General features: G+C 43.1%; 1 protein-coding gene across 1 annotated transcript in view; it reads right to left on the reverse strand.

Moving 5' to 3' along the window:
• The window catches only part of LOC134339324 (PDZ domain-containing protein GIPC1-like), a 64,192-nt gene that overhangs the window by 15,114 nt on the left and 28,602 nt on the right, over nucleotides 1–20,476 (reverse strand). The window contains exon 4 of the mRNA XM_063035728.1: nucleotides 8,461–8,573. Coding sequence (XP_062891798.1) covers nucleotides 8,461–8,573 — 113 coding nt within the window. The remainder of the gene's footprint in view (nucleotides 1–8,460; nucleotides 8,574–20,476) is intronic.

Below are 20,476 nucleotides of genomic sequence, written 5' to 3' on the forward strand. Positions count from 1 at the left end.
TTCACGGGTCTACACAGTGGAAAATCAAGGGCTCTTCCTGAGCTGATTGCTTGCCCATCTTCATAGGATACGTTCGTGCCTGGCTGTCCTTTGAGAGGAGACATGTGGTCACAATGGGTACAGTGGAGGATTTCCAGGAGTAGTGGGCCCTCCAGGGAATTGACTTTTATTGACAGTAGCAATCATATTTTAACTTGAATTTATCTCTTGTAAATACTTAATGTTTGTATTTTGTGTATTTGTGTAAATAAACTTTCATAGTTCTGTAAAAACTTTTGTTACCATTGTTGCACTAGAGCAGTGAAATGACTCAGAAGTTTGTAGTTCTTCATCATTAACCTTATCAGAATTGTCCGTAGAATCCTCCTCAACAATCGTCACACTGGACCATCTTTAGAATGAGTTTGTTCCCTCCCATAAGGGAACACAAACAGATGCTCGGGGAGGTAACTCAGGAAGGAGAGGCTGATGTCACAGTTGGGCGAGTCCATTCACTACCGTGCAATACAGCGCTCACCAACCATCAACAGCCTCCCCTACCTCATGTTTAAAAACTGAGAATGGACTCCAGCAAATAAACAGGGTCCTACTGCGTACGGCCAGACTGGACTGAGAGATCTCTAACTGTGAGTGCTTGCATCGTGTGTTCCACCAAGTTCAAAAAATAATTTATTTTTTTTTTAAAAAACATGATCTCTCATGGAACCCCTCGCGACCTCTCACGGAATCGGCAATCGCCTCTGATCTGGGCCGACATTTACGTGCCGGGCAGCACCTAATTAATTAGCTTGTTTATTTTGGCTTTTTTCTTAAAGACTTGCTGGGTGCATCCCAGCTACCGCTGCACCCCTGCATGCTTCGCGGCAATGTATCGGACCGCGGCACGGAGGTTGGGGACCACTGCAGAAGAGCATCTCTGAATGCACACGTCAAACATTGAAGTGGATGGGCTACTGCAGCACAAGACTACACAGGGTTCACTGGATGTACCTAATAAAGTGGCCACTGAGTGCATATACACAAATATACACATGTACACTGAGTGGGCAAATAAAATTTAGAAAAAGTGCTGGAGGCATTAAGAATGTTGCATTCACATGCAACTGAGGAATAATTGTTGCATTGAACCAATTTAATGGGTCAGATGCCATGCCCTTTCCAATTTAGGGTCAAGATCTAAACCATTAGTCTTCTGGATGACCAATTCATTTACATTGTTTTTATTTCAGTAAAGTTCAACAAGAGCCAAATATATGAATACAAGTGGAGATGTGACATGATACGGGAATTACCCAAACCAAAAATCAGACCGCATGCAGGAGCCAGAAAATTAAGTTGAATAAGTTTTTAAATAGACAGCATAAATCCAATATCTTCAGTATTTATTGAGATACGGAATAGCCCCTTCCAGACTTTTGTGTCGTACCGCTCAGCAACCCCCAATTTAATCCTAGCCTAGTCACGGAACAATTTATAATGACCAATTAACCTAACAACTGGTAGATTTTGGACTGTAGATCACTAGAGGAAACCCATGCAGTCATGGTAGTCCATGAGCCAGTACGGTTGGTTGGTACCATCTGAGGTGGTACCGTGATGTGCCCCCAGGAGTCTGTGTGTCTTTGTTCACTGTGGCTTCAATAGCCTGGTCCACAGGGATCTGCCCAAAGGGGTTGTTACGTGACAGCTGCACTGAGAATTGGCATGTCTTGAAGGCCTCATACACAGAAGGATTCTTCTCCGGGAGGTTCATCATCTGAGCAAAGTAAGGGGACAGGTACCTGGCATAATTCATCTTATCATAGGCAAAGCACCATGGGACCATGGTTCTCATAGTATGGAGGTGCAACTCCCAGTCCCCCTCACAGAAAGCTACCATCGCTGCAATGTTATCACATTTTCTAGCACTAGGGGTGTATACCTTGCCAAAAATCACTAAGAATTATTCCCCCCAGATGGTACCGGTGGCCCAAATTTGGGGTGCTGGCTCATGAACGATGGGGAGAATATACAAACTCCTTACAGGCAGTGGCAGGAATTGAATCGGGGTCGCTGGATTCGGGTAAAACATTGTGCTAACCACTACACTACAAATGCAGGAACAGGAAAGAGAATGAAGAAAATAAGCAGCTAAAGCAAATGACCTGTGTCAACACTGAGCGCAGGTCCATATGACTACAAGACACAGGAGCAGAATTTGGCCACTGGGCCCATCAACTCCGCTCCACTATTCCATCATGGCTGATTCATCTTCACTCTCAACCCCATTCTCCTGCCCTCTCCCCAGAACCATAGATGCCCTTAGTAATAGAGAACCTATCGACCTCTGCTTCAAATATACCCAAATACCTGGCCTCCATGGGCAATTAAACACCTGATCAGGTTGTAATCCTTGGCACGATGGCTTAGGACTCACCATCGTCATCTGCCCCTGCTCCCTACAATTTCCCTTTCAACCCTGGCACCCAAAATTCTACCCTCACTTCTTCTGTAAACTCTGACCTTATAGCTGAGAGTAAATGGCATTGGTCAGACCAGACAGAGAACTGTGAGCAGTTTTGGGGGCCTTATCTAAGAAAGGATGTGCTGGAGGAGGTTCATGAGAATGATCCCAGAAATGACAGATGTATGACTGGAGTTTGAGGGCTCTGGGCCTGTACTTGCTGGCAATTCAAAGAACGAGTCTAGGGCCAGAGGGCACAGCCTCAGTAGAAGAACACCCCTTTAAAACAGGTGAGGTGGAATTTCTTTAGCCAGTAAGCAGTGAAACTGTAAAATACAGTGCCACAGATAGCTGTGGAGGCCTCTCATTGGGTATAATTAAAGCAGAAGTTGATAGATGATTAATTAGCAAGGATGACAAAGAAGATTGGGTTTGAGAGGGATAATAAATAAGTCAGGATGGAATGACAGAGCAGACCTGATGGGCTGCATGGCCTAACTCCGCTACCATGTCTTATGATCTCAGAGAAGTTTTAACTAGTTTTCATTTTTGTAACTTACGACTAAAGGATTTCCAAGAAACATTTAATTCAACATATACTTTTAATCCCAGAGTAACGTAGAATAAAATCCTATCACATGATCTGTATCATTGAGCCTGTGTTATCCTGATACCAGCTCCCACAACAGCAGAATGCAAAAAAAAAACACACTGAAAGGGCTCACAAGCACCAATAGCAACTGAACATTTCAATTCCAGTTGCTACCACATTGGTCCTTTCCAACAGTTGCAGGGTAGTCGTGTTAACCCATGACTGACAATGCGCCCCTTGAAACTGGGTTTATATTAATACAACTTACCCCACCACCCTCTACCTACCCCAGTCACTGCAATAAACTGTAAACACATGCTGGCATTTATATATTTATGCACACTTTATTCCACATCCATACTTCAACATTATTTTTATATAATTGTTTACAATCATTGAATTGTTTACAATCATTGAATGTTGCTTTTTTGTCGCATTGCACACCAACGCACCACAGCTAAACCCTAATGCATGCAAGTTCTTAAAACATGGCAAATGACCCTTTCCATAGCACATTTGTTTTGCTACACAATATCCCAGTGCAGGGGAGAGGCACCGACAAAAGAATTTACATCAATCCATGAAGAGATATTAAAGGTGATGACCAAAAACTTAAAATATAAGTTTTAAGGGACATCTTTAAAGACCTGCATGTAGAGTCAGAGAGATTTCAAAGAGGAGCTCCAAGGTTCAGGACATTTGAAAGAACGGCGTCAATTTGTGGGAAACCAGGCGAGAACGGAAGGAGCACAGACCTTAGAATGTGAACAGGATTGAAGGCCAAGAGAGAGGGATAGGCGAGACCAAGCTCATACTGGTTCCATGTGATAGACATTTTAAACATAAGTAGGAAATAAACAGTTTAAAAAAATAATTTTTTTGTGATAGCTGTATAAGAGTCAGAGTAATATAGCATGGAAACAGGCCCTTTGACCATGCTGACCAAAGTGCCCACTTAAACTCGTCCCATTTGTTCTGTATCCCTCTAAATCAGGGGTCCCCAACCATTTTTAAGCTATGGACCCCTACCATTAACCAAGGGGTTCATGGACCCCAAGTTGGGAACCCCTTCTCTAAACTATATCTATCCATGTATTCATCCAAATATGTCTCATTGTGCCAAAGCTCCTTTTTGTTGTATCTCCAGGATAAGCACCAAATTGGTCTAGTTCCTCCGCTCTCTCCATGACCTTGCAAATTCTTCCTTTCAGATACTTAAGCAGTTCCTTTTCAAACCCTGCAATTGAACCTGCTTCCTCTATAACACCAGCAATATACTCTGGACTAATCATTCACTATGCAAGAAGAATTTCATTTGTCAGTCATCATTTGATACCCCTAAGACCTTGACATCCCCAAAGGACACAGCTTTCTCTACATTCTTGACCATTTAAAATCTCTTCAACTCCTTTATTCAGAAAACAAGCACACTTCTCCAAACAACAGGAATTCTGCAGATGCTGGAAATTCAAGCAACACACATCAAAGTTGCTGGTGAACGCAGCAGGCCAGGCAGCATCTATAGGAAGAGGCGCAGTCGACGTTTCAGGCCGAGACCCTTCGTCAGGACTAACTGAAGGAAGAGTGAGTAAGGGATTTGAAAGCTGGAGGGGGAGGGGGAGATGCAAAATGATAGGAGAAGACAGGAGGGGGAGGGATGGAGCCGAGAGCTGGACAGGTGATAGGCAGAAGGGGATACGAGAGGATCATGGGACAGGAGGTCCGGGAAGAAAGACGGGGGGGGGGGTGACCCAGAGGATGGGCAAGAGGTATATTCAGAGGGACAGAGGGAGAAAAAGGAGAGTGAGAGAAAGAATGTGTGCATAAAAAAGAGTAACAGATGGGGTACGAGGGGGAGGTGGGGCCTAGCGGAAGTTAGAGAAGTCAATGTTCATGCCATCAGGTTGGAGGCTACCCATACGGAATATAAGGTGTTGTTCCTCCAACCTGAGTGTGGCTTCATCTTTACAGTAGAGGAGGCCGTGGATAGACATGTCAGAATGGGAATGGGATGTGGAATTAAAATGTGTGGCCACTGGGAGATCCTGCTTTCTCTGGCGGACAGAGCGTAGATGTTCAGCAAAGCGGTCTCCCAGTCTGCGTCGGGTCTCACCAATATATAAAAGGCCACATCGGGAGCACCGGACGCAGTATATCACCCCAGTCGACTCACAGGTGAAGTGATGCCTCACCTGGAAGGACTGTTTGGGGCCCTGAATGGTGGTAAGGGAGGAAGTGTAAGGGCATGTGTAGCACTTGTTCCGCTTACATGGATAAGTGCCAGGAGGGAGATCAGTGGGGAGGGATGGGGGGGACGAATGGACAAGGGAGTTGTGTAGGGAGCGATCCCTGCGGAATGCAGAGAGAGGGGGGAGGGAAAGATATGCTTAGTGGTGGGATCCCGTTGGAGGTGGCGGAAGTTACGGAGAATAATATGTTGGACCCGGAGGCTGGTGGGGTGGTAGGTGAGGACCAGGGGAACCCTATTCCTAGTGGGGTGGTGGGAGGATGGAGTGAGAGCAGATGTACGTGAAATGGGGGAGATGCGTTTAAGAGCAGAGTTGATAGTGGAGGAAGGGAAGCCCCTTTCTTTAAAAAATGAAGACATCTCCCTCGTCCTAGAATGAAAAGCCTCATCCTGAGAGCAGATGCGGCGGAGACGGAGGAATTGCGAGAAGGGGATGGCGTTTTTGCAAGAGACAGGGTGAGAAGAGGAATAGTCCAGATAGCTGTGAGAGTCAGTAGGCTTATAGTAGACATCAGTGGATAAGCTGTCTCCAGAGACAGAGACAGAAAGATCTAGAAAGGGGAGGGAGGTGTCGGAAATGGACCAGGTAAACTTGAGGGCAGGGTGAAAGTTGGAGGCAAAGTTAATAAAGTCAACGAGTTCTGCATGCGTGCAGGAAGCAGCGCCAATGCAGTCGTCGATGTAGCGAAGGAGAAGTGGGGGACAGATACCAGAATAGGCACAGAACATAGATTGTTCCACAAACCCAACAAAAAGGCAGGCATAGCTAGGACCCATACGGGTGCCCATAGCTACACCTTTAGTTTGGAGGAAATGGGAGGAGCAAAAGGAGAAATTATTAAGAGTAAGGACTAATTCTGCTAGACGGAGCAGAGTGGTGGTAGAGGGGAACTGATTAGGTCTGGAATCCAAAAAGAAGCGTAGAGCTTTGAGACCTTCCTGATGGGGGATGGAAGTATATAGGGACTGGACATCCATGGTGAAAATAAAGCGGTGGGGGCCAGGGAACTTAAAATCATCGAAAAGTTTAAGAGCGTGAGAAGTGTCACGAACATAGGTCGGAAGGGATTGAACAAGGGGTGATAAAACAGTGTCGAGGTATGCAGAAACGAGTTCGGTGGGGCAGGAGCAAGCTGAGACAATAGGTCAGCCAGGACAGGCAGGTTTGTGGATCTTGGGTAGGAGGTAGAAACGGGAAGTGCGGGGTGTGGGAACTATAAGGTTGGTAGCAGTGGATGGGAGATCCCCTGAGCGGATAAAGTCGTTGATAGTGTGGGAGACAATGGCCTGGTGCTCCTTAGTGGGGTCACGATCGAGGGGTAATGCATCTCTGTAACCAGTCCCCGGGTTCATTTCGGCAAGCCCCTTATCATTTCCAAAGTCTTTGCAACATCCTTAAGAGTTGTAACCAGAATGGAACACAATACTTCATTTGTTGCCACATCAATGTTGCCACAATGATTTCCTTGCTCTGCTACAACTGTTACTCCTGAAAACCCAGGCTCCTGAATGCATTTAACCACTTTCAATAAACTATTCACCCATAATATAACATTTACCTTTTCTTAAAAATAAATTGTGCACTCAACTTAATATTGCCTGTTCAATACCTCCTGCCATTTTGTGACACTTCACATTTTCTTAGTACTGAATTTCATCTACCACTAATTCACCCAAACCATGAGCAGACCTCTGTACCTCTAAATCTATTACTACTCATCTCCCAGTCATTACATCACCAAATTTTGCGTCATCTCAGATTTGGAAATTGCACCCTATACACCTTTCATGTCTACCCAGCACCCTACATGCGATTCTAACCAGTTACCAAGCCAACATTCTGTTTACACTGCCTCATTTATTCCATGGGCTTCAATCTTGATTAAAAAGCCTATTGCATGGCAACTTATCAAATGGCTTTTGAAAGTCCACGCACATCAATCATATTTCTGTCATCAACTCTACTGCGTCATCAAAAATCTCTATCAAAGTACACTTTGTCTATAATTTAAGTCAGCTTCATGCAAATCAGTCTCCACATCCAAGTGATTGCTAATTCTCTGCTTGATTTTTCTACAACTTTTCCAACTGTGGAGCTAAATCTGACTGGTTTAATGGGGTTGAACCTACACTTTTAATTGAAGGCTGTAACATTTGCAATTTTTCAGTCCCCAGGTACCATTTGGAAATGTGTGCGCATTTGGCTGGCACTGCTACAATTTGTTCCCTCAATTCCCATAACAAAAATTGGATTCCATCTCAATCAGGTGATTCATCTGCTCAAAATGCTCTGACATACTCAGCCTTTCAAAATATGTTCCCCCTCTTTCAAATGCTTTGACTTTCACACAACCCCTCTATTTTAGCCCTACAAAAAAAAACTCAATTACATCTTTTTCCTGAGGTTCCAAAAGCATATTCTTTGTTGGTGAAGATGGATGCGGCCAGTCTCTATAAATAACTTTCCCTTTTGGACTGCAACTGATTTCCTCTGACCACTTTTAATGATTTACATACTCAGAATATTTCTGGGGATAGTGTAATTCACACTGATCAAGATCAAAATATCAGAGTCATGAACATTTAAGTATGAAAACAAGTTCCCAGAAACCACAAATTCATGACAAAGTAATCACACCTGAACCCTGCCAAATGTGACCATCTAACAAGAATGCTACAGGATGGCAAATAAGGAAAGCACCTTAGTAAGGGGAGTTTGGGCAGGCTAGGATTTTATTCCTTGGAGTGTAGGAGACAGATAATCTTAGAGGTATATAAATTAGGTGGACCATGAATAGGGTGAAGGCACAGTCTTTTTTCCAGTTTTTGGGAATGACGAAATAGAAGACATGGGTTTAAAGTAGGAAGGGAAAGATTTAATAGGAACTTGAGAGGTATATAACTGTTTCTTTTATCCTCTCCCCCCCCCCCAACAAAAAGGGTATTATGTATTTGGAAAGTGCAGCCATTGAGGAAAGTAATCCAGGCAGGTACGTGAATAGAAAAAGTTTAAGGTTATGGGCCAAACACTGGCACATCACCCAAACATGGATGGGCATCTTGAACGGCCTATTTCCATGTTGTACGACCCTAAAACCATATCCCACTACTCTTTCCCATCACTGAACAGAGAAAAACATCCAAGCTATTTCAAAGAGTCAACATGAAACAGCCTACCTCTTCCTCCACAGTGGCTACACCTTTTGCCCGTAGACGTAGTGTTCCTTTTCCAGTACCCAGCTGCCCACCTGATGCAGATTTTCCCCCTTTGCCACGCTGACTTATCATGTCTGTAAGAGAGGCAAATAATGATCAGCATTACGCATCAAAACAGACAACAGCTTGGTTCTTGGGAAGTCACAACTACACCAAGTCAGAACACTTTCAAACCAGCACAACCCTCCACTTCAGGCCAAAATCCAGAATGATTGGGCACTGGTTAATTACATAGACAAAGATAAAGAAAATTGCTCAGAGGATGCAGGGTAGAGCAGGCAACATCTGAGGAGGAACAGCTGCGATTACAATTCAATAACTTTCCAAAACCAGCCCACTGTTTTGACCTTGTGGCTGATCATCTGTTGACAGTCACTTGCTGGTTAGCTGATATAGTAAAATGCCGCTGAAAAATGGATTGAGGAAGTGGGGCAACCATTCAGTTCAAAAGCTGGCTTGTAGCACAAATGCACAAAATTCTCACACTTACATTTTGATAGCATCTTTAACATAAAACAAGGTACTTTATGGAAATGTTATCAGATAAAAATTGACATTGCGACATGCCTGGAGGTATTAGATTTGCTACTTGGTTAAAAAAATAGCCTTTGAAGTGGATCAAGTGAAAAAGAGGGAGCACAGTTTATGAAACAAATTCTCGAGTTAAAAGGTATTAGCCATTGAAGACAGACCGCCAACATGGAAGTGATTAAATATGCCAGCAATCAAGCCAAAATGGAACAAGCACAAAGGTATTAGCACTGTAAGAACACAAATGAACAAGGTGCTGTGGAAAGATTTGAAAACAAGGATTAGAAAATTAATAGTAGAACACTCCCTAACTGGGAGCCAATTTAGATCAGCCAGACAATGATCTGTGACTGTGTTCAAATTGGGATTTAGACTGTAAATGAAAAATTATTTCAAATGGTGAAAGAATCAAAAATTCAAAGTATTAGATTAGATTATTAGATTATGAGGACACTCAGTCCTCGTTTATTGTCAATAGACAATAGGTGCAGGAGTAGGCCATTCGGCCCTTCGAGCCAGCATCGCCATTCACTGTGATCATGGCTGATCATCCACTATCAGTATCCAGTTCCTGCCTTATCCCCATAACCTTTGATTCCGCTATCTTTAAGAGCTCTATCCATCTCTTTCTTGATAGCATCCAGAGACTTGGCCTCCACAGCCTTCTGGGGGAGAGTATTCCATATATCCACCACTCTCTGAATGAAAAAGTTTTTCCTCAACTCCGTTCTAAATGGCCTACCCCTTAATCTTAAACTGTGGCCTCTGGTTCTGGACTCACCCATCAGCAGGAACATGCTTCCTGTCTCCAGCGTGTCCAATCCCTTAATAATCTTATATGTTTCAATAAGATCCCCTCTCAGCCTTCTAAATTCCAGAGTATACAATCCCAGTCGCTCCAATCTTTCGACATATGACAGTCCCGCCATCCCAGGAATTAACCTTGTGAACCTACGCTGCACTCCCTCAATAGCAAGGATGTCTTTCCTCAAATTTGGAGACCAAAACTGCACACAGTACTCCAGGTGTGGTCTCACCAGGGCCCTGTACAGCTGCAGAAGGACCTCTTTGCTCTTATACTCAATTCCCCTTGTTATGAAGGCCAGCATGCCATTAGCTTTCTTCACTGTCTGCTGTACTTGAATGTTTGCTTTCAGTGACTGATGTACAAGAACACCTAGATCTCGTTGTACTTCCCCTTTTCCTAACTTGACTCCATTTAGATAATAATCTGCCTTACCGTTCTTACCAAAGTGGATAACCTCACATTTATCCACATTAAACTGCATCTGCCATGCATCTGCCCACTCACCCAGCCTGTCCAAGTCACCCTGCATTCTCATAACATCCTCCTCACATTTCGCACTGCCACCCAGCTTTGTGTCATCGGCAAATTTGCTAATGTTACTTTTAATTCCCTCATCTAAATCATTAATATATGGCGGGATGGCGGGAGGAGAAGATGGCAGCGCACCGCACGTGCGCAGCTCTCCAGTGAAAAATGATGTCATATCTGTTAAATAAGGGCCGTGGACAATTTCTGATTTGATGGAGATAGACGTGAAAGCACAGAGGAACATCTGGAGAAATTTCTGAAATGCCCATCCGCTGCTGTCGTTACTGTGTGGTCAGGAATCTTCCAGAGGGTAGGCCTCAAAATCCCCGTCCTTGCCTGCTTTTGGTGACCGAGAAGGAGGTCGAATTGTTCGGCAGAGATGCCGCTCAGTACTTGGTGTCGGAGAGCTGATCAGAGCTCAAAGTTTTCAGATGACTCAGAGTCGGACTGTGGTCGGCATGGCAGGGATAATTTTTCTTCCCTCTCCCGTCTGCGTGAGATGTGGGACATTTGAGAAACTTTGAACTTTACTGTGCTCACGGACTTCTTCATCAAGTTATGGTATTGTTGCACTGTTGTAACTACACGTTATAATTATGTGGTTTTGTCAGTTTTTTCAGTCTTGGTTTGTCCTGCGTTTTGTGATATCACACCGGAGGAAATGATGTATTATTTCTTAATGCATGCATTAGTAAATGACAATAAAAGGGGACTATGTGTCTTCATAATCTAAATTAATATATATTGTAAACAGCTGCGGTCCCAGCACTGAACCCTGCGGTATCCCAGTGGTCACCACCTGCCATTCCGAAAGGGACCCATTAATCGCCACTCTTTGTTTTCTGTCAGCCAGCCAATTTTCAATCCATGTCAGTACTCTGCCTCCAATACCATGTGCCCTAATTTTGCCTACTAATCTCCTATGTGGGACTTTATCAAAGGCTTTCTGAAAGTCCAGGTACACTACATCCACAGGCTCTCCCTTGTCCATGTTCATAGTTACATCCTCAAAAAATTCCAGAAGATTAGTCAAGTGCGATTTCCCCTTCATAAATCCATGCTGACTCAGACCGATCCTGTTAATGCTATCCAGATGTGTCGTAATTTCATCTTTTATAATTGACTCCAGCATCTTTCCTACCACAGATGTCAGGCTAACCGGTCTATAGAAATGCATGCATTAAAAAAATGACACAACGTTCCTCCAGAATGATATCACAGAAACAGTACAAACCAAGACTAAAACTGACAAAACCACATAATTATAACATATAGTTACAACAGTGCAAAGCAATACCATAATTTGATAAAGAGCAGACCATGGGCACGGTAAAAAAAAGTCTCAAGTCCCAATAGCCCCATCATCTCACGCAGACAGTAGAAGGGAGAAACTCTCCCTGCCACGAACCTCCAAGCACCGCAAACTTGCCCATGCATTGGAAGCACCCGACCGCAGCCGACTCTGAGTCCATCCGAAAACTTCGAGCCTCCGACCAGCCTTCCGACACCGAGCACCATCTCTGCCGAGCGCTTTGACCCTGCCCCAGCCGCCGAGCAACAAGCAAAGCCGAGGACTCAGGGTCTTCCCCTCCGGAGATTCTGGATCACACAGTAGCAGCGGCAGCAAAGCAGGCATTTCAGGAGTTTCACAGATGTTCCTCCGTGCTCTCACGTCTGTCTCCATCAAATCAGGATTGCGCACGGCACCCTACGACAGATAACAGATATCATTCACCGGAGTGGCCACTGCGAGCTGCGTCGCGCCGCCATCTTCTCCTCCAGTTATTAGTGATGTATGTATGCAGTATACAACTAATATTTGTCTTCTCAAATGCAAGACTGGAACTAATGCCAAATCAAAATATTTTCATAACATTGCACTCACTAAAATGTGATCAAATAATTGTTACTCAATGTAGAGCAGAAGTGATTTAAGAAACTGGCTGCTCCATGGACTTTGAGAGTGCAGAGATCCTGGATAGGACAGAGCGCAATTTTATTTTTTTTTCCATGTCTAGTGATTAGGAATTGTGGTTTCCAAAAACATGCATTCCACATTAACCTGATTGGACCAGTAATAAGCATAGCAATAACAAGATTAGATTAATGATAAACAGTGGACAAATTATTTGCTATCAGCCAAGACCAAGTTCAGCTCACAATGATACACCGCCTATTTGCATGGGTTCAATCACAATTCCCTCTTATCATAGCAATGACTAACATTAAAAAAAATATACTTAATTGACAGTGAAGCATTTTGGAGTATTCAGAGTAAAACATCTCACTGAAATTAAAACCTTCTCACTTAAAGGTTTTAACTACTTCTTACCACAATCAGCAAGAGTAAAGCTCTGTACCACCCTTCCTCTCTCTCATCTCACTCCCGACACTGAAGATGAACTGAACATTAGCCACTGGATGGGGACAAGAATCCAGAAAGAAAAATAAACTGCGAACTTTTTTTCCTGGGATCTTATTCTGATTGATGTGCTAAACGAAGCTGAGAGTTGACCTTGGACAAGGACAGATCGTGGCTGAACTTTCCACTGTCAAAATGCCAGTGTTGCCATCCTTGGTCTCTTGCTTTACTTCGTTAAGGGCAAAAACATGCTGATTATGGGACCATTTTGCTCACTTCCCAGTCTCAGTCATCATTAGGCAATAAAAAGGCTGCATGACAGAACCTAATCACACTCCTAAATTCACAACTGCTTATTATCATTCACAAGTCTAAATATTTGTTACTCCAGATGTGATGCAGCATAAAGAACACAACTTAAACAAATGACATATATAAATACATGGGATTAGTATGTGTGTATATATAGCCTGACTGTATGTATATAAAGTGATACTAGGTACAGGAGTATATGTACATAACGTGACTGACAGGAAATGACAAAGTAGTGATAATGAGTATTAGTAGATTTCTGAGTAGAAGTGTGCTACATTTCAGCACAATGCAGCATCTCCAACTCAAGCAACTAGAAGTGTGCAAGTTATCCTTTCACTGACACCAATGTTTCCAGTCCCTAGTATTATACTGCCCCCAACATTATTTTCTAATGACCAAGGTTTTGACCATCCGCCCTTTCATAGTTCAGTGTAGAACTTTGATTGGAAACAACATCTCCACCTCGCTGATAAACTGCACTGGTGCACTTCAAGGATGTGTGCTTAGCCCTCTGCTCTGCTCTACACCCATGACTATGTGGCTGGGCACAGCTCAAATGCCATCTATACATTTGCTGACAAGAGACTATTGTTGACCGAATCTCAGATGGTGACGAGAGGACGTACAGCAGTGAGATATATCAGCTAGATGAGAGGTGTCGCAGCAACAATCTTGCACTCAATGCAAGACCAAAGAACCGATTGTGGACTTCAGAAAGAGTAAGCCGAGGGAACACACATCAGTGTATTTAAGACCATAAGACAAAGGAGCAGAAGTAGGCCAAACTAGCAAATAATATCAAAGAGGATACTAAAAGCTTTTTCAAGTATATAAAGAGTAAAAGACAGGTGAGAGTAGATATAGGATCGATAGAAAATGATACTGGAGAAATTGTACTGGGAGATGAGGAGATGGCAGAGGAACTGAACAAGTATTTTGCATCAGTCTTCACTGAGGAAGACAGCAGGATACTGGACACTCAAGGGTGGCAGGGAAGAGAAGTATGCGCAGTCACAATTACGACAGAGAAAGTACTGAGGAAGCTGAATAGGCTAAAGGTCGATAAATCTCCTGGACCAGATGGAATGCACCCTCGTGTTCTGAAGGAAGTAGCTGTGGAGATTGCGGAGGCATTAGCAATGATCTTTCAAAAGTCGATAGATTCTGGCATGGTTCCGGAGGACTGGAAGATTGCAAATGTCACTCCGCTATTTAAGAAGGGGGCAAGGAAGCAAAAAGGAAATTATAGACCTGTTAGCTTGACGTCAGTGGTTGGGAAGTTGTTGGAGTCGATTGTCAAGGATGAGGTTACAGAGTACCTGGAGGCATATGACAAGATAGGCAGAACTCAGCATGGATTCCTTAAAGGAAAATCCTGCCTGACAAACCTATTACAATTTTTTGAGGAAATTACCAGTAGGCTAGACAAGGGAGATGCAGTGGATGTTGTATATTTGGATTTTCAGAAGGCGTTTGACAAGGTGCCACACATGAGGCTACTTAACAAGATAAGAGCCCATGGAATTATGGGAAAGTTACGTACGTGGATAGAGCGTTGGCTGATTGGCAGGAAACAGAGAGTGGGAATAAAGGGATCCTATTCTGGTTGGCTGCCGGTTACCAGTGGTGTTCCACAGGGATCAGTGTTGGGGCCGCTTCTTTTTACATTGTACATCAACGATCTGGATTATGGAATAGATGGCTTTGTGGCTAAGTTTGCTGATGATACGAAGATAGGTGGAGGGGCCGGTAGTGCTGAGGAAACGGAGAGTCTGCAGAGAGACTTGGATAGATTGGAAGAATGGGCAGAGAAGTGGCAAATGAAGTACAATGTTGGAAAGTGTATGGTTATGCACTTTGGCAGAAAAAATAAACGGGCAGACTATTATTTAAATGGGGAAAGAATTCAAAGTTCTGAGATGCAACGGGACTTGGGAGTCCTCGTACAGGATTCCCTTAAAGTTAACCTCCAAGTTGAGTCGGTAGTGAATAAGGCGAATGCAATGCTGGCATTCATTTCTAGAGGAATAGAGTATCGGAGCAGGGATGTGATGTTGAGGCTCTATAAGGCGCTGGTGAGACCTCACTTGGAGTACTGTGGGCAGTTTTGGTCTCCTTATTTAAGAAAGGATGTGCTGACGTTGGAGAGGGTACAGAGAAGATTCACGAGAATGATTCCGGGAATGAGAGGGTTAACATATGAGGAACGTTTGTCCGCTCTTGGACTGTATTCCTTGGAGTTTAGAAGAATGAGGGGAGACCTCATAGAAACATTTCGAATGTTAAAAGGCATGGACAGAGTGGATGTGGCAAAGTTGTTTCCCATGATGGGGGAGTCTAGTACGAGAGGGCATGACTTCAGGATTGAATGGCGCCCTTTCAGAACAGAAATGCGAAGAAATTTTCTTAGTCAAAGGGTGGTGAATCTATGGAATTTGTTGCCACGGGCGGCAGTGGAGGCCAAGTCATTGAGCGTACTTAAGGCAGAGATTGATAGGTATCTGAGTAGCCAGGGCATCAAAGGTTATGGTGAGAAGGCGGGGCAGTGGGACTAAATAGGATAAAATGGATCAGCTCATGATAAGATGGCGGAGCAGACTCGATAGGCCGAATGGCCTACTTCTGCTCCTTTGTCTTATGGTCTTATGAGCAGTCCAGTTTCAGATGGCGTTGGAGCACAGAGTAGAAAAAGGATTACAAAACATTACTCTTGTCCAAGATGTAATTTGGTAAAATACATAGGAAAATGAACCCATAAAGATGTATTGCATTTGCAACTTTTTCCATCCTTGGGATTTTCTGAATCAGGCTTAATACCATTGTCTTATATGCATGAAAGTTGCTGTCTTGCAGCAGTGCTGTACAAAGACGTAAAAGTACTATAAATGGCAAAATAAATAAATAGTGCAAAAAAAGGAATAATGAGATAGTTTTCATTAACTGTTCAGAAATATGACAAAGGGGGAAAAAAATGTTGTTCTAATGTCCAAAAAGAGAACGAGATCAAAATACATGCAGAATGGCAGAAATCTAAAGAGTCTGACTGTTGGCCAGTGTGATCTGTTTACAGTACTAATTGGTGTCAGACTTCTTCCGAGAGGACTGTAGTTCCCCTCTATACTACACTGCCACCTGGTGGCAAGTATGTATATTGCTGGAAAAAACATCACATTGGATTCTCCAAAAATCAATGTACAGTTATCCCTGTGATATTGTGCCTTGCAACATTAGTTTAGGATACCAACTCAGTTAGCAGTTCTATTTCTAATAAAGTCATGTTCACCTACAAACCTGCGCAGATAATTGTGGCTAATGCTTTCAGTACCAGAGCCAAGTTTTTACAGATAAGGTGTTCATCAACTGCTGCTCCTGCTCTCGGTTAACATAAAATATCCCATGCCACTACTTTACAGAATACTTCTAATACAGATAGCATAACAGATGGTGACAGATGCTCTGAATGCACTCCCAAGGTTAGAAGTATTCAAGACACTCCTAGATAGGCACATGAATGTGTAGAGAATGGAGGGATGTGAACCAGAGGCTTAGGTGCCATTAGCTTAATTAGTTCAGCACCAACATCACGGGCCAAATGGCCTGTTCCTGTGTTGTACTGTTCTCTGGAGGAGACTTTTAATTGAAATTGCACTGCAGTTTGCTGGTATACCACACTTCCTACAGTGCATGAGCAAATGACTGAAATGAGATAGCTGTAGTTTCTGCTACCCTGTCTGCCACTTGATGGCCACTACTCCTCCTCCTACAGGCAGTCAAATTGGTGTCGCAGAGCTGACTACCATACTCCAAGCTGATCACCTCTGGTCACACTGACTTAAACCCCATCCCTCAGACAGAATCACTTAGACACCACCTCCTTAGCTCAAACAGCAAAGTGCAATCACTGCTACAATGCAGGAATTTTACACACAGCAAGATTCCGAATAAGCTTAATCAGATAAGAATTGATATATAGAATGAATGGTAAACATTATACACCAAAGAACTTCCCAGCTTTTCAAAACTATGCTTTCAGATCTCTTACAACCACAAGAGTAAAAAGTAGCTCATTTTAACAGCTCGTCTTAAAGACACTATTTCTGAAATGGCAAAGTCTCTCATACTGCAATAGGAGCTTTGCATTTGAGTTCAAGTCTCTGGAATCCAACATGAACTGAGAGACTTGCCTCAAAGGATGAGCTACATTTGAATCAGAATCTCAAATACACGATTACTATAACTTACAATAAGAAACAAAAATAAATACATAGCTAGCTGGAAATAAGGGTACAGGAGCCTTAGGTCCCACACCACCAGGCTCAGGAACATTACCCCACAACCTTCACATACCATGGATAGCTTCACTCACCCTCAAGGTCTCTACAACTCATGTTCTCAGTGTTTTTATTTGCACAACGTCTTCTTTTGCACATTTTCAGTCTGTCAGTCTATGTACAGTAGGAAAAGTACGTCGCATCCAGAATTTCTCCGGTTAGCGGACGACTTCCGTCCACGCCACTGTGACGTAGACGGAAGTCACGTATGAGGCAAGTTACAGCAGTGGTTTATCATTGCCTTCTGCCGGGTGAGTTTCCAAAGAGATCACCAGCTCGTAACCCAGCACGGATGGAGACCGTGCAGGGGAACCAGCTGGATTCGAACTCGCCCGAAGTCCAGCACTAATGCCACTACGCCACCAACCAGGTCCTATGTATAGTATTCTTCATAATTTCTATCATATTTCTTCATTTTCCTGTGAATGGCTGCAAGAAAATGAATCAAGGTAGTATGTGGTGGCCACTTTATTAGGTACCTACTATACCTAATAAAGTGGCCACTCATGGCCTTCGGCTTCTGCAGCCCATCCACTTCAGCATTCAATGCACTGTGCATTCAGAGATGCTCTTCTGCACACTGCTGTTTTAATGCATGGTTATTTGAGTTACCGTCACCTTCCTGTCAGCTTGAACCAGTCTGACCATTCTCCTCTGACCTCTCTCATTAACAAGGTGTTTTCTCCCACAGAACTGCCATTCACCGGATCTTCTTTGTTTATCGCACCACTTTGTAAACTCCAGAGCAAGGGTTCCCAACCTGGAGCCCCACGAACCTCTTGGTTAATGGTAGGGGTCTATGGCATTAAACAAGGCTGAGAACCTCTGCTCTAGAGACTATTGTGCATGAAAATCCCAGGAGATCAGTTTCTAAGATACACACACCACTCTCATTCCACAAAGTCATGAAGATCACATTTCTTCCCCATTCAGATGTTTGGTCTGAACAACAACTGAACCTCTTGACCATGTCTGCATTGAGTTGCTGCTGCATGATTGATTAGATAATTGCATTAATGAGATTTACAGGTGTACCTAATAAGGTACGTATTTTGTTAAGACATTGAATTTGACAACCTGCAATATAATCGAGAGTGTAGCATTCTGCTGGTTCTGTGACCTCTCAGTACTAATTCTTAACTGATACATTGAATGAGTATTCTGGTTAAATACAGCCTGGTTCAAAGATCAGAAAAAGGGAATGATTTCAAGTCAGGATCTCAAAATAATGAGTAAAGACTCAAGTAACTAAACCCAATGAGGTCTGAGAGTGAAAAACTGCTATACAGCCCCAATGCTGATCAAAGCTTCCACACCTTCTTGAAGGAAGAATTTAAATTGTCCACAAAAAGGAAAAATAGTGAACTGTAACAGTTCAAAAAGAGGATGCAATCTTCCTACTTAGCAGTTGCACAGATAGCCCTGCAGCAGCAGCCTGGCAGACAATACTCACAAACCTTGTGGGAATAAGTTCCAGTTTAGAGTTCGAGCACAAAGTTTTAACGTTTCCAGGGCAGCAGTCATTATCTTTCACATCCTTGTCCACTCTCTCAAAAGTACACCTGCACATTTGGTAGAAAACTAGGTTTCCATCTGGTGTGCTGGCCACTATTCATCACTCAAATACAGTTTCCCATGTGCACAAAATGGATGCCAAGATTTTGACATTACAAGTGACCACATTTCGAGTATTTGACTGGTTGCATGCTGTGTTGGATTGGTGCAAAAGCAGTTATGAAAATGGCTGTCTCTGAAATGTTATGGTATTCATCAAAATGACAGATTTTTAAATAAAACAGCACAATATGATCAAGAACATGACAACAGATTTGCAAGGAACTTAAATATTTGGCCAAATTTTAATCGATTGCATATGAATCTAATTGCTTTTACTGTTACAAAAGACAAGGAGATTTGGAAAACAATGTGGAAGAAGTGAACAGGCTACTGAACTGAGAGAAAACTCTTCAATGAACCAGCATAGGTAGCTGCTGCAAGATGATATTATTGATGAGACAAATCAACTACCATGTAAACACCTAAAGGTGATAATAAATCTAAAGTAATATCAACCTAACACAGAGGATTCACTTGGGTGAGGGAACAGGCAGGTTTCCAAAGACAGAGGTGTTTGATTCCCCACTTCAAAATGCAATTTTCAGGATGGTAAAGAGCAGAAGATACACACCCACCTTTTCCATCATCCAATTTCTGCAGGAGGCTCAAGTGAAAGAGATTTCCCCAGGAAACACCGAAGCTCACTAATAGAAGTTTTTGAACCTGCAGGTCAAGTTTGTAATAAGGAAGACAAATGCACTGTTCACATTCATTGCAAGAGGCCGAGAATACAAAAGGATTTAATGCTGAGGCTTTAAGATATTGATCATCTGCATTTGAAGTATTGAGAGCAGCGTTGGGCCCCATATCTAAGAAAGGACACACAAGCATTGGAAAGGGTGCAGAGGAGGTTTACACAAATGATCCTGGGAATGAAAGTGTTCATGTATGAGAAGCATTTAATGGCTCAGGACCTGGACTAGTTGGAATTTAGAATAATGAAGGGGGATCCTAGTGAAACCTATCAAATATTAAAAGGCCTAGACTGTGTGGACATGGAGAGGATGTTTACAAGTGGGAGAGTATAGGACCAGACAGCACAGCCTCAGAATAGAGAGGCATCCCTTTAGAACAGAGATGAGAAGGAATTTCTTTAGCCAGAAGGTGGTGAATCTGTGGAATTCATTGTCACAAATGGCTTGCAGGCCAGGTTATTGGGTACATTTAAAGTGGAGGTTGCAGATTGGTTGGCAGGGGAGTCAAAGATAATGGGGAGAAGGCAAGAGAATGGGGTTGAGAGGGAAAATAAAACACACTTGATCGAACAGCGAGAAAGAATCACAAGCTGAAAATTAGGTTGTGAAATAATTTCAGAAAAAGCATCAGATGGATAGGGGTGGAGGCTGCAAATTCTTTCTTGCTCTAACATCCCATGTCAAACAGAAGTTAGGAGAAGAGGAACTGGCCTCAATGAAATGATAAAATCTTAGGGCAGATTGAAGATAGGGAACAAATTACTCCTACCCTGCCCACCCCGTTAGAAGG

This window comes from Mobula hypostoma, chromosome 29, assembly GCF_963921235.1.
Source record: "Mobula hypostoma chromosome 29, sMobHyp1.1, whole genome shotgun sequence".
Lineage (NCBI taxonomy): Eukaryota > Metazoa > Chordata > Chondrichthyes > Myliobatiformes > Myliobatidae > Mobula > Mobula hypostoma.